This window comes from Lynx rufus, unplaced genomic scaffold (genome assembly GCF_022079265.1).
Source record: "Lynx rufus isolate CCGP_SWC_20201006 ecotype Redwood Valley unplaced genomic scaffold, mLynRuf1.p SCAF_6, whole genome shotgun sequence".
NCBI classification, from domain to species: Eukaryota; Metazoa; Chordata; class Mammalia; order Carnivora; family Felidae; genus Lynx; species Lynx rufus.
The window spans coordinates 82,094,133-82,107,222 of NW_025814878.1; the positions used below are offsets into that span (position 1 = coordinate 82,094,133).

Below are 13,090 nucleotides of genomic sequence, written 5' to 3' on the forward strand. Positions count from 1 at the left end.
TTCACTTTAATGATCTCTGCAGCCATTTATTCAATCACATTCACATTTGTTTACATGAAATTGTTTTAGATATGAAGACTTTCAAAGAATTCTAAGAAGAATGGTAGAAACTGGGTAAGGGTCTTCTCAAACTACAGAATAAGGTGAGTAGTAGGTAGAAGTTAAAGATCCTGTAAACAAATTTGCCTTAGTTTTTTAAAAAATCAAACATTTAACATCTTGGCTAAAAAAAACTAGCAATAAATTACCATCCAAGCATTGTATTCACAAATTTAAGGAGAACAATAGTTGAATCTATTATGACAAGTTAAGCAAGCATTTTGAGATAGAAAAGTCACTGCATTTTGCAGAAAGTCTGAAATGTGTAAGGACTCGGACACAGTGGAATACCAAATATGGGAATGCACTGGAATAAAATATTACCTAACTACCAGCGATGCAGCAGAAACTCTCAGAGACTAAGAGCAAGTGCACTGGAGCCAGCCTGCCAGGACTAGAACTCTGGTCCCACTGCTTGCTACACTGTGCCCTGAGACTGTCACTTAATCTCCACTCTCGTCTGTAAACTTGGAGATAGGACTTCTAACCTTACAGAGTTGCTTGATGACCACTAGAAGTGCTCTGCACAATGGCAGAATTAAGCACACAATATTTAAGTTGTTAGGTAATGAAGCAACCATCTCACTAAGTAATCTTTTCATAATGTTTAGTTTCTGTTCAGTCTAAGAACCTGCTCAAAATCCTGAGGTCTATTCCCTGTGGAAGAGATGAAACTACAGGAAAATCCACAATGGCTGGGAAACCTATTATAGTAGTCCCCCTCACCACACCCCCATACACTTTCCAAGATACATTCCAAGTACCCTGGGGATGCCTGAAACCATGGATAGTACCGAAACGTATGGTTTTTTTTCCTATACATCCACACCTATGACAAAGTTTGATTTATAAATTAGGCACAGAGAGCATAAAGTAGAACAATTAATATACTATAATAAAAGTTATGTGAATGTGGTCTCTCAAAATATGCTGTACTCTTCTTATGATGTGAGATGATAAATGCCTACGTGATGAGATGAAGTGAGGTAAATGTGAGGCACCGTGACAAGTGTTAAGCTACTACTGATCACCTGGTGATATATCAGAAGAAAGATCATCTGCTTCCAAACTGTAAGCGACTAAAACCACAGAAAATGAAACCACAGTCTCATAGTAGAGCAGCCTAATATCCACATGCTCTAAACGTGTATTTCTTCTGATGAAGGTACGTAAAATGGAACATCTACCTCAACGTGGTCATAGTCTAAAAACAGCCAAACCACATAGCATGACTAGTAATCACTCCTATGTCCATTTTTTATTTTTTGGTGCTCTATTTGACAGCAGTGTAACTCCAGGATTAAAGGAGAACAACTTTTGTCTGTCAATTTACACTTTGAGAGGCTGCAGAATCCCTAAACCAAAGGTTCTCTCTGGCTGTTGGGATCCTAAGGCTGATCCAAGGTCAAGGCAGCACCTGTACAGGTCTAGGTACTGTTGGTTTATGTGTATTAGAGATAGAAGGAAAGGGATGGCTTCTGTAAGTCACCTTTGAGGACTCTGGAATGATTCCCTGGGAACCCCCAATATACATGTGCATTCTGGTCAGATGAGTATTTCCAACCTCCTTCAGAAGACTACACAGCCAAACAGGTAAATCTCTCTCGTCTTCACACGAGTGGGAAATCTTTTAATATAATTTTTACTATGAGTAAAATCAGGACTGAAAGAGTATAGGGTTCAGAGTAATTCCTATTTCTGTCAAATTTTACATAATAGAAACTCACCAAAATTAGTAAGTTACATAGCTAGAGTATATGTATAAAATGTGTAATTTAACCTGCCTTTCCCCCTCCCCATTTTCAAAGACATTTTGAAAACATGTCTGGGTTTTAATCTTTGCATGTAGTTCAATGAAAGATAACTCTGCTCACCCAATATTTTATAGGGCTCAATACAACTGGCACAGTTTTGGTCCAAAATCAATGTTCTAAAAAAAGAATCAGATGGGATTTAAAAAATCAACTCTGTAACTCTTAGTGGCTGATGCAGAATGCACTAGGCATGAAGGCCAGACCAACCAATCCCTCATAAAGGTAGAAGCCGCACCCCGTATTGTGGTCATGGTGCTACTTAAGAGTTAAATGAAGTCTGCATTGTTCCACTTGCTTTGATACCGAAAAGAACACATGAAGTACACTGAAGCCTCAGATGTAGGGTCTAATTCTCTGCGTGGTTGCAAAGCAACTCACATACTCCAATGGAATCCAAAGAAGTTTAGCAGATAAAACAGCCTCACTAGAATGCTAGACCAAAAGAAACTGCTTTTCGTGCTCAGATTGTCAAATAACCTAATGCTTCTTTCTGAAGCCAAAACATTAGCATTAGACAATTTTTATTATCACATGCATACCCATGCCTGCACAAATTCACAAGGTAATTAATGTTAATTGAAACAATAGTAGTAACAGTCCCTCATTTTATGTTTTGGGGTAGGGGAGAAGGAACAAAGCCAAAAAACAAAGCTATCTTTTCTGAAAATAAACATTAATGCTGCAATTTTGATAAGCTAATTTCTAAGACATTTATTTGCTCAATTCTAGTGGTAATTACGACTATCCTAACAAAAAAATGCATAATAAAAGTATAAGCAATTAGTCTTCTTAATAAGACATAAGTTCTTATTAAAACTTTCCACCCAAACAATTTTCATTTGGCTCAGTTTTTCTAGAGAAAAAGAAATATTTTACCTCAAAAATTATGCTGTACCAAAACACACTGTTGTTCATTTATAAAGTATAAATTTAAAATAGAATTTTAAAGTTGTATGCTTAAGAGTAACCTATATTCCTAAAAGTTAATATATTCACCTTCAAAAAAGATAAATACTTGATGGGATCACTTGTATGTGGAATTAAAAAGAAAAGTTGCATTCATAGATGGTGGTTACCAGAGCTTGGGAGTGGACAAAAAATAGAGGTTGATACAGACTTTCAGTTATAAAACAAGTAAGGTCTGAGGACATCTAATATGACTACAGTTGATTATACTGTATTGTGTAACTGAAACTTGTAAAGAAAAAAACTAAAGTTCTCACCAAAAAAAGTAAATATGTGAGGTGATGGGTGTGTTAATTAACTTGATGGTGGAAGTGAAATATACACTTTAAATATTTACCATCTTATTTGTCAATTATACCTCAATAAAGCTGAAAAAATATTTAAAGTATTAAACAACTTACAATTTTAAAAAAAGGAATAAAGGCAAAATGTAACGTCAGGAACAGAATTCAAAATTTCTTTATCATCATTATTTATTGCCCTAAATAATTTTTTAAAAAATTTAAAAGTAGAAACATTGTATGTCCACTATACTTCAATAATAAAACAATTTTAAGGCTAACTTAAAACAACTATCTTCATAAGAAAGGAGTACTTAATTTGCTACAATTTCTTATTCTTGATTTTTCTGCAACCAGAAATAAACTATCTTGAGGATGGCTCAATAGAGCATAAAAATAGAACTACCAGCTTATATAATCAATATTTATACACCTATGGTTAACTTTAAAACCTCTGAAGTTACCGAGTTAATCTCTGGCAAGGTTGAAATAGTCTTAATTTTCCCACTTATTCACTCTAAACACCACTGTTTGCCTAAAGCCAGAGTCAGCACACTTCAAACAGTGAATATTTAGGCCTTTTGGGTCAAAGAGTGTTGCAACTATTTAATATGCTTTTGTGATGTAAAAGCACCCACAGGCAATATGTAAATAAATGGAATGGCTGTGTTCCAATAAAACTTTGTTTGCAAAATCAAGCTGCAGGCTTAGTTTGTCAACCCCTGGCCTAAAGAACAGTAAGCTTTCAAATCAGAGACTGCTCAGAGACAATTCTTTCAAAATTGAACTTTTGAGGCTTTTCAAAAAGGAAATAAGCAGTGATGATGTAAAACCATGTTCTTACTACATACCTGAGCTGCGGGTATGACCGTTGCAGGTAAGGGATTAGAAATCATTGGTCCAAAGATGTCCAGATCATCATTCAGGGATGGCACCGTGGTTGTGTTCCCATTGGTCACTGGTGCCTCAGCAGGGCCATCTGAAAAGAACACAGATTCTCATCCCAAAGAAGATGCTCTTAAATTACTTAAAACAGGGGCGCCTGGGTGGCGCAGTCGGTTGGGCGTCCGACTTCAGCCAGGTCACGATCTTGCGGTCCGTGAGTTCGAGCCCCGCGTCAGGCTCTGGGCTGATGGCTCGGAGCCTGGAGCCTGTTTCCGATTCTGTGTTTCCCTCTCTCTCTGCCCCTCCCCCATTCATGCTCTGTCTCTCTCTGTCCCAAAAATAAATAAAAAACGTTGAAAAAAAAAATTTAAAAAAAAAAATTACTTAAAACATGACATTATTTTTTAAATTAATATATGGTTAAAAACAGTTAAAAGGTTGACAAGATTTATGTCCCCCTTTTACCCCCCACGTTCTCTCCTCTTTCCCAAAGAAACTATTTCTAGTTTTGTTTATTCTCTCAAAAATATCCTTTACTCACCAGTTTCTAGGTACAATATATCCAAACCCTGTTTTAACAAATGGTATTACACTATTCACGTTATTCTGCATCCTGATGCTCTTTATATGCCAGGCACAGCTCTGAGTACATACATTAATTCATTTAATCCCCATAACCTTATGAGACAGACACTACTTTTGAGATAACTGACTAAACTGGCATTTCATACCATGTTCTTATAAGTAAGAATGCCTGCATGTGTGTGTGATAGACGACATCACTTCATATCATGTTTACCTATGCTGGAAATAAATTCTGATGATTTAAAATGTTTGTAACGTTGAATTCTTAAGTTACAATGGGGGGGGCGGTGCACCTGGGCGGCTCAGTTGGTTAAGAGTCTAACTTCGGCTAAGGTCATGACCTCGTGGTTCTTGGTTTGAGACCCACATTGGGCTCTGTGCTGACAGCTCAGAGCCTGAAACCTGCTTTGGATTCTGTGTCTCCCTTTCTCTCTGCCCCTCCCCAGCTCACACACACACACACACACACACACACACTCTCTCTCTCTCTCTCTCTCAAAAATAAGCGTTAAAAAAAGTTACAATAAGGGAAAAAACTACATAGAAAGGAAAAACATACACTGTGTAAACTGATTCTGTAGGAAGTATCCATAAAACTTTGAAATAAACTCACTGTATACTCAAGCATGGCCACGTTCAGTGATGGCAGTACCAAGCCACTGAGCTGTACCCGGAAGGGAACTCCGACAGAGTGACAATATCCTATATCAGCTTCTTACTTAACCTACCATTCAAAAAACTTTTTTCAAAGTTTGTCTCTCCTTTTTACATTAGTGCAGAATTTACAAAATATAAAAGGTGAGACTTGGAGTGGGTTGGAGTAGAGAGTTTGTGAGTGCAGTCCAGGGATTGGGACACCTCACACACTTTCCTGTGGCCACAACCAAGTTAACACTTAAGAGTGTCCCCACTCCAATCTCTTGTGATGAGGGAGCATGAGGCACGCTGACAGGCCACAACCCTGCCCCCCCCCCCCCAACACACAGTTGGTATATGTGTGATATTCCTCTTGGCTGCCTGAGAACAAAGGAAAGGGGAAAAACAAATGGTTAACTGATAGAGATCATAGTCCTACAAGACCTGAGTCTCCATCTATTCATGAATATCTTAGTAAACTATAGGAAAAAGGCAATCTTATCAATAGCCTAATCTCCAGAAACCTATAGACTCTGTTTCCTGGAGCCCTAACATCATCCCTCCATAGTGATGTGGGAAACAAAGACAGAAGGAAATGGCAGAACTAAATTTCCTTGTAACTTGCAGTCCATTGACAAATACTTGAGGCAGGCAGAGTAAAATGTTTCTCCAGAACTCCCCACTGTCTTAATGCTAATGATTTGCCACAGGGAAAACAACCTTAGCTTGATAATAGCTAGGCCTCCAATATCCTGGAAGTCTTCTTTAGCATATGAAAATCTCACTGGAAACTTCCCCTTGACTTTACCTCCCCCAACTCCTAAGTATATAACCAATGTCTCCTCATCATCCCAGGGCAGCTCTTCCTGCCCACGCTCCTGTCCCCGTGCTTTAATAAAATCACCGTTTTGCACCAACAGCATCTTTAAGAATTCTTTCTTGGCCATCGGTCTGGACCCCATTAACCCCACTGTTCACCCCCAAAAACCTTATCATCTTGAGACTCATGTCCTAATCAAGCTTCTATTTTAATAATTTACAATCTTTTTGATCTCTCTTTGCCTCAAAGGCAAATTAGTCATCTTTCAAAATTTCTTTAAGGTTGAGTGAGATGTCTTGCACAGAGCAGGTTTCCAATATTTGGCAAATCTAATGGAAGGTCTTCCACATACTAGGTATTTCTACCACAAACCACAGAAACTCCCAGGTTTCTTTTCTTTTTTAAAATATAACTATAGAAACTGTTATATTTTATTTCCCAGTTTAAGCCTCAGTAAGTCACATATTACTAATTTCAGTGAATAAATGGGTCAATGAAATATTTTTACTACTTAATTTCTAAAAGACTGTAAAACCCACATAAGATTAGTTTGTAAGAGATCAACTGCAAATATTTTTAAATCACTTTCACTGATATATTATCAGAACCAAAAAAAATATAGGTTTACTCTCTCTCTCTATATATATATGTGTTTGTGTTTGTGTGTGTTGTATGTTCTATCTCTATTAAGCACCATGGATAATTTAAAGGGGAAGCAATAAAACAATGCACAGATAATACTAATTTATAATATACAGAATTTTAAGCTAAGATACAACTATGACCTAAAAGAATTCAAATACGACTCATGAAAGTTTTTTGTTTTCATTTCTAACCACAAATGGCAACATTCATTTTGAAGTCAGGCATCTTTAAAGAGCTATTTCATGTTTTCCAGTCCATTCCACATTCCATTTACATCATGTAAATATGAACCAGAAACAAAATATTTTAAAAGGACAAGGTATTCTACATTAAAAACACAATTAAAGGAACATCATCTTTGTGGTATCTACAACATCTCAGTTAAGAAACTCAACAAGGACATGTGAGCCAGTGGTACCATCATCATCCATGAGCTGCAGAGCTGGGGACAGGGACACAACCTCATCAAACAGACATATTTAATTGTATCATGAACAAGGAAGCATTTTACTAGCAGGAAATAAAACCATATAACTATAACTATAACTATAACTATAACTATAACTATATATATATATATATATACACACACATATATATATATATGCAGTTTAAATTCACAGACAGAAGCATATGTCCTTTAGAACAAACTACAATCAAGAGGAACAAAGGTAAAAAAGCAAAAGCCTGAGTATAAATATGTATTTCCAGTTTTTCAGTTAAAATTTTTTGCTTTTTCAAGTAATAGCAATCACTAACAATTAGGACAAATTTATGAAAAAAATACCTTAAACTTGAGAAAGTACTATCTTTTATTTTTTGGTGAGAAAATATCCTGACTCGACTTTTACCACAGGACATGTCAACCTCGTTTACAGAACGCCATTGTGCCAGCATACACTGTATGAGAACCGAGAGGTTCACCAATTGCAGGCAAATGATCTGTATTCATTACTTTTTTTTTTTTTTAACGTTTATTTACTTTTGAGACAGAGAGAGAGAGAGAGCACGAGTGGGAGAGGGGCAGAAAGAGGGAGACAGAATCCTAAACAGGCTCCAGGCTCAGAGCTGTCAGTACAGAGACAGACGCGGGGCTCAAACTCACGAACCATGAGATCATGACCTAAGCCGAAGTTGGACACTCAACCAACTGAGCCACCCAGGCGCTCCTGTATTCATTACTTTTATAAACTGTACATCTTTCAGAAATGTATGTCTGTTTTTAAGAATATTACTTTATTTAAATTTTTTTTTTTTTAACGTTTATTTATTTTTGGGACAGAGAGAGACAGAGCATGAACGGGGGAGGGGCAGAGAGAGAAGGAGACACAGAATCGGAAACAGGCTCCAGGCTCTGAGCCATCAGCCCAGAGCCTGACGCGGGGCTCGAACTCACAGACCGCGAGATCGTGACCTGGCTGAAGTCGGACGCTTAACCGACTGCGCCACCCAGGCGCCCCAAGAATATTACTTTATTTATACTTTCAAGTCTAAACCCTATTCAGAGTCTAAATTATAAAACAACATGCGGCACGTTATGTGGTTTTGAAGTCTCGTTTTACCCTTCACACCCTTAGGATCACATATGTAACCAACAAAAATAACAGCCAACACTCAGTATAGTGCTTATTTCATGTCACCCTAAAAAAATACAAATACATCAACATATATGTACACTTCTTTAGTCTTTATAATGATGCTATGAGAGGTACTATTAATTATCCTCATTTGCAAATGGTAAAAACATTAAACTTGTCCATGGTCACAGAGCTAGTGCAAAGCCTTGGGTTATAATCTAAGTCAATTTTTATAATAAGATCAATACATTCTTGTAAAAGATGCAAATAATGCAAAAATGAATAAACTAAAAGTTCACTACCATGGATGATGGTAATGGCTGCAAAATAATGTGAATAAATGTACTTAATGCCACTAAACTGTATGTGTAAAACTGGCTAATATGGTAAATTATGTTGTGTATTTTTATCACAATAAAAAAAGTCCCTACATTTTCTATGCTTCTAAATATATGTTTAAAACAACGTATATATATCAAAGTCGTTTTCTTTAGATCAAATGGTGTATGTGTGGGTGAGAATGGACTGCATTCCATATTGCATGAACTTAAGATAACTTACTTATTCAATCCTGCACTACTGGGCATTTAGGTAGTTTCCAGACTTTCATCATTACAGAAGCAGTAAATACCTACTGTCCTTAATATAAAGCCTACATAGCTCATTTTCTTCACTGCAAGGTAACATGACTTCATGTTCTACTACCACACTATAAAGAGCTTCATTTTCTCATTCCATTAAAAATATATATGTATATTTAAAATCTGACCTTTTGAAGTCTCAGAAAGGCATTCTACACCAACAACAAAGTCAGGCTCTCTTTGTAACCACCTACCATAGTGGAGCTGCCATGAAAGTCAACTCATAACAGAAGTTCAAGGAACTTTGGAATCCTTTAGAATGAGACAGAGGAAGCATCTGCTTAGGAATGTGATCTTTATGGAAAGGTTGCCATTTTCCAAGTGAATAAAGAACATATGTGTATTAACTCCAAAAACTTAAGATAAGAAACTTTCTCTCCCAGGTCTGACCAAGGTTTCGTATCCAGCCTTGTGACAGACACAGTGACTCTTCTCTGCCTTCACATCTACAACACAACTGTCTTCTTTTCTCTCTACCCCAGTCTTCTTCTCATATAATCCCCTAATATCAGAGGTTTTACCCCCATCAGTTTTTGTTGTTGCTGTTACTACAAAAGCTAAGCATTCACAGAATTGTTGAAAAATCCTTAGCCTAAACAAAAACTTCTCAGCCTTGCACAATCAGTAAATACAAGTTCCCAAAGGGTTTTCCCAGTGGATTTCAACGTTTGCTAATCTGACTTACTATACTGTGTTTAGCTTGCTAAACGTATTCTTTAAAAATTTTTTTTAATGTTTATTTTATTTTTGAGAGAGAGAGAACGTGAGCAGGGTTGGGGCAGAGAGAAAGGGAGACACAGAATCTGAAGCAGTCTCCAGACTCTAAGCCATCAGCAAAGAGCCTGATGAGGGGCTCAAACCCAGGAACCTGAGATCATGACCTAAGTGGAAGTCGGACGCCCAACAAACAGCCATCCAGGCGCCCCTAACAGCATTCTTTAAAAAGGACTGTTTCATTATAACGGCTGTATTTTTGCTTTTCAGTATTTAAAAAGGAGAGTTAAAGGGGCACCTGGGTGGCTCAGTTGGTTGAGCGTCCGACTTCGGCTCAGGTCACGATCTCACAGTTTGTGGGTTCCAGCCCCACATCAGGCTCTGTGCTGATGGCTTACTCAGAGCCTGGAGCCTGCTTCAGATTCTGTATCTCCTTCTCTGTCTGCCCCTCCCCCGCTCACGCTTTGTCCCACTGTTTCTCAAAAATAAATAAATAATTAAAAAAATTTTAAAAAGGACAGTTAAAGACTATTTGTCATATTACCATCATTAGAAATACCACATTTCCTAGACTTTTTTTTTTGTTTATTTTTGAGGCGGGGGACGGAGCTGGTGGTACTCTGTGCATGTGCTTGCTCGTTCATGGGGGAGGGGCAGAGAAAGAGGGAGACAGAAAATCCAAAGCAGTCTCCACTCTGACAGCAGAGCTGAATGCGGGGGCTGGAACTCACAATGATCATGATCTGAGCCAAAGTTGGAGGCTTAACTGATTGAGCCACCCAGGCACCCCTTCCTGGACATTTTAGAAGAATGTTTATACATGTTACCATTTTTGTCTCTGTGAGAGACAGGGAAGGCATCTCCTTCCATTATCTCCAGTTACAGAAACCAGGGCACACACACCTTTAAAGACTTGTTCAGGGGCGCCTGGGTGGCGCAGTCGGTTGAGCGTCCGACTTCAGCCAGGTCACGATCTCGCGGTCCGTGAGTTCGAGCCCCGCGTCGGGCTCTGGGCTGATGGCTCAGAGCCTGGAGCCTGTTTCCGATTCTGTGTCTCCCTCTCTCTCTGCCCCTCCCCCGTTCATGCTCTGTCTCTCTCTGTCCCAAAAATAAATAAACGTTGAAAAAAAAAAAAAAAAAAAAAAGACTTGTTCAATGTCACTTCCCTAGTTAAGCAGCAAAATCTCCACTACAACAGTCTTCTGACCCCTAGGCTAGTGAGTTCTCTTTTCTAGTGATGAAACCACATTTCATCAAAAGTCATGGAATTACAACTGTACCTAATTATAAACAGGTCACTTAAAATTCTGAAAGTTAAAAGCCAACTTTTATATAGTTTATAATTATGTGCACTAAGAAAAGCAGTGACATAAAAGGTTCAAAAACCATTCAGCACCACATGCACAGTTTCTCTTCATCTCCCCACTCCTCTGTCCTACCAAGCGCAGTATCTTCTCAATTTACAGGCAAGGATACAGGTGGTTGTGGTCATCAATGAGCAAAGTAGGCTGAGAGAAGCAAGTGTGGGGTACAGTCAGCCTGGTTCAACAAAGTATTCACGTATCACAGTGAGTTCAATGAATCCTTTTGATCAAGGGTCCACTAACAGCACAGTCTTTGCTGACTGAATAAAAGCTCAGAGGCCACAAAAGCGGAAGAGAAGTGGATGTCTGTGCAAACTAATCAGAATTCACCACAGACATGCACCTCAGAGTGAGTGTTGTGTTCCTTGCTCAGCTAGGAATGGTGGTGGGAGCAGCCGGCAGCAGGAGGAGGGAGAAGCCCCCTTTAATCAGTATGCAGAAACAGTCGTTGGTGGACAATAAAAATAATGGGAGATCCAGAGTACAAGAAAAGCCTAAGGCAAATGGGAAGAAATTTAGCTGGGGACAACATCATAAAAAACGATAATGAAGCACAAAGGACCCCTTGAAAAGGCAATGAGCAAACTGAAGAAATTAGGACAATGCAGTAAAATGAAGAAGGAATTTCAATCTCGAAGGCAAGGAAGGGATCAAGCCCACAGTTAGCTGCTTGTGGGTAACTATTTTTTTTTTCAACGTTAACTTAAAAGTTTAAAACCAGTGTTTTATCTGAAAACTGAGTTTGTAGATGACTTTTAAAATGCACACGTACCATAAATTTACAAGAAAATGTTAAAATGTTTTGAGCTAAAAAAAAAAAAAAAAAGTTGTTAAAATCAGTGCTACATCTCACATGAACATAAGGCATGCCCAGCATGCATTTACTGGCCTGCTTTGCATCATGACACTGATAGATGCTTTGAAAAAAGGTAACATTTCAAATATGACAAAGTCATGAAGGCCAGCCAGTCTCTGTCATCTAGAAATCCTCAATATGGTGAAATGAGACTGCTGATTCTATTAACTGTGGCTATACCAGAACTCATCTAACACCAATAATCCAAATAAGTAAAGGTTTAAAAAAAAAAAAAAGTAAGACAATATTTAGTGTCTTCTTTTTGGCTCATTCCCAGTACCTCTGAATGACAATTTATAAACTAAAGGAAATAAGAATATAACACTTTACATTTTAATAACACATTTTTAAAACTAATATTTTTACGCCAGGTACTTTGATCAATGCTTTTTATAAAGTATCTCAGTTTAATCATATCACCTTAAGAGATTTTTGTACACATTAGGCCTAGGATTTCAACAGAATTCTGGTGGTGTACCTAGAAAACTCAACTGCCATAACCAGTTTGAGAAGTTTTTTCTGGAGCCCCTAAGCAGAAATAGGTGCCCTTTCCCCATCTAGCGTTAAAACAGAAGTTGCCCTACATCACTAATAAAAGTGCCTGCAGGGCAGGGCTGGCTTCACTACTACCAGGTCCATTCACTGTACTCAACACGAGCTCCTTTTCTGAGGCAACTAATGACTCCTGAGTCCTTACGACCCAACACTACTTCCATTGTAGACCTGTCACCCACATCTGGTCAGCCAGGCCTACTGACTTTTCCACCCAAATCCAGGGGCTACAAAAGTGGCAGCCTTCCCAAATACCTCAATATTTTTAGTTTTTTTTTTTGTTTTTTTTTTTATTTTTTAAAAGTTTTTTTTTATGTTTATTTATTTTTGAGAGAGAGAGAGAGAGAGAGAGAGAGAGAGAGAGACAGGGCATGAGCAGGGGAGGGGCAGAGTGCGAGGGAGACGCAGAAACCGAAACAGGCTCCAGGCTCTGAGCCATCAGCACAGAGCCCGACGCGGGGCTCGAACCCACAAACAGCGAGATCGTGACCTGAGCCGAAGTCGGACGCTCAACCGACTGAGCCACCCAGGCGCCCCAATATTTTTAGTTTTTAAAGGCATCTGAATATACTTAGGTTGACAGGCAATCCCAGTATGCTACAAGACCTCATTACCGCACCCTGTTACCATGTTCACAGTCCAGACCCCTTGTCCG

The 13,090-nt window shown here is 38.4% G+C and overlaps 1 protein-coding gene across 5 annotated transcripts in view; it reads right to left on the minus strand.

Annotated features, from left to right (window-relative positions):
• SMAP1 (small ArfGAP 1) overlaps positions 1 to 13,090 on the minus strand; it is a 190,165-nt gene that overhangs the window by 5,046 nt on the left and 172,029 nt on the right. For all 5 annotated transcript variants that reach the window (XM_047103213.1, XM_047103208.1, XM_047103211.1 and 2 more), the window contains one exon: positions 4,012 to 4,139. In XM_047103213.1, coding sequence (XP_046959169.1) covers positions 4,012 to 4,139 — 128 coding nt within the window. The remainder of the gene's footprint in view (positions 1 to 4,011; positions 4,140 to 13,090) is intronic.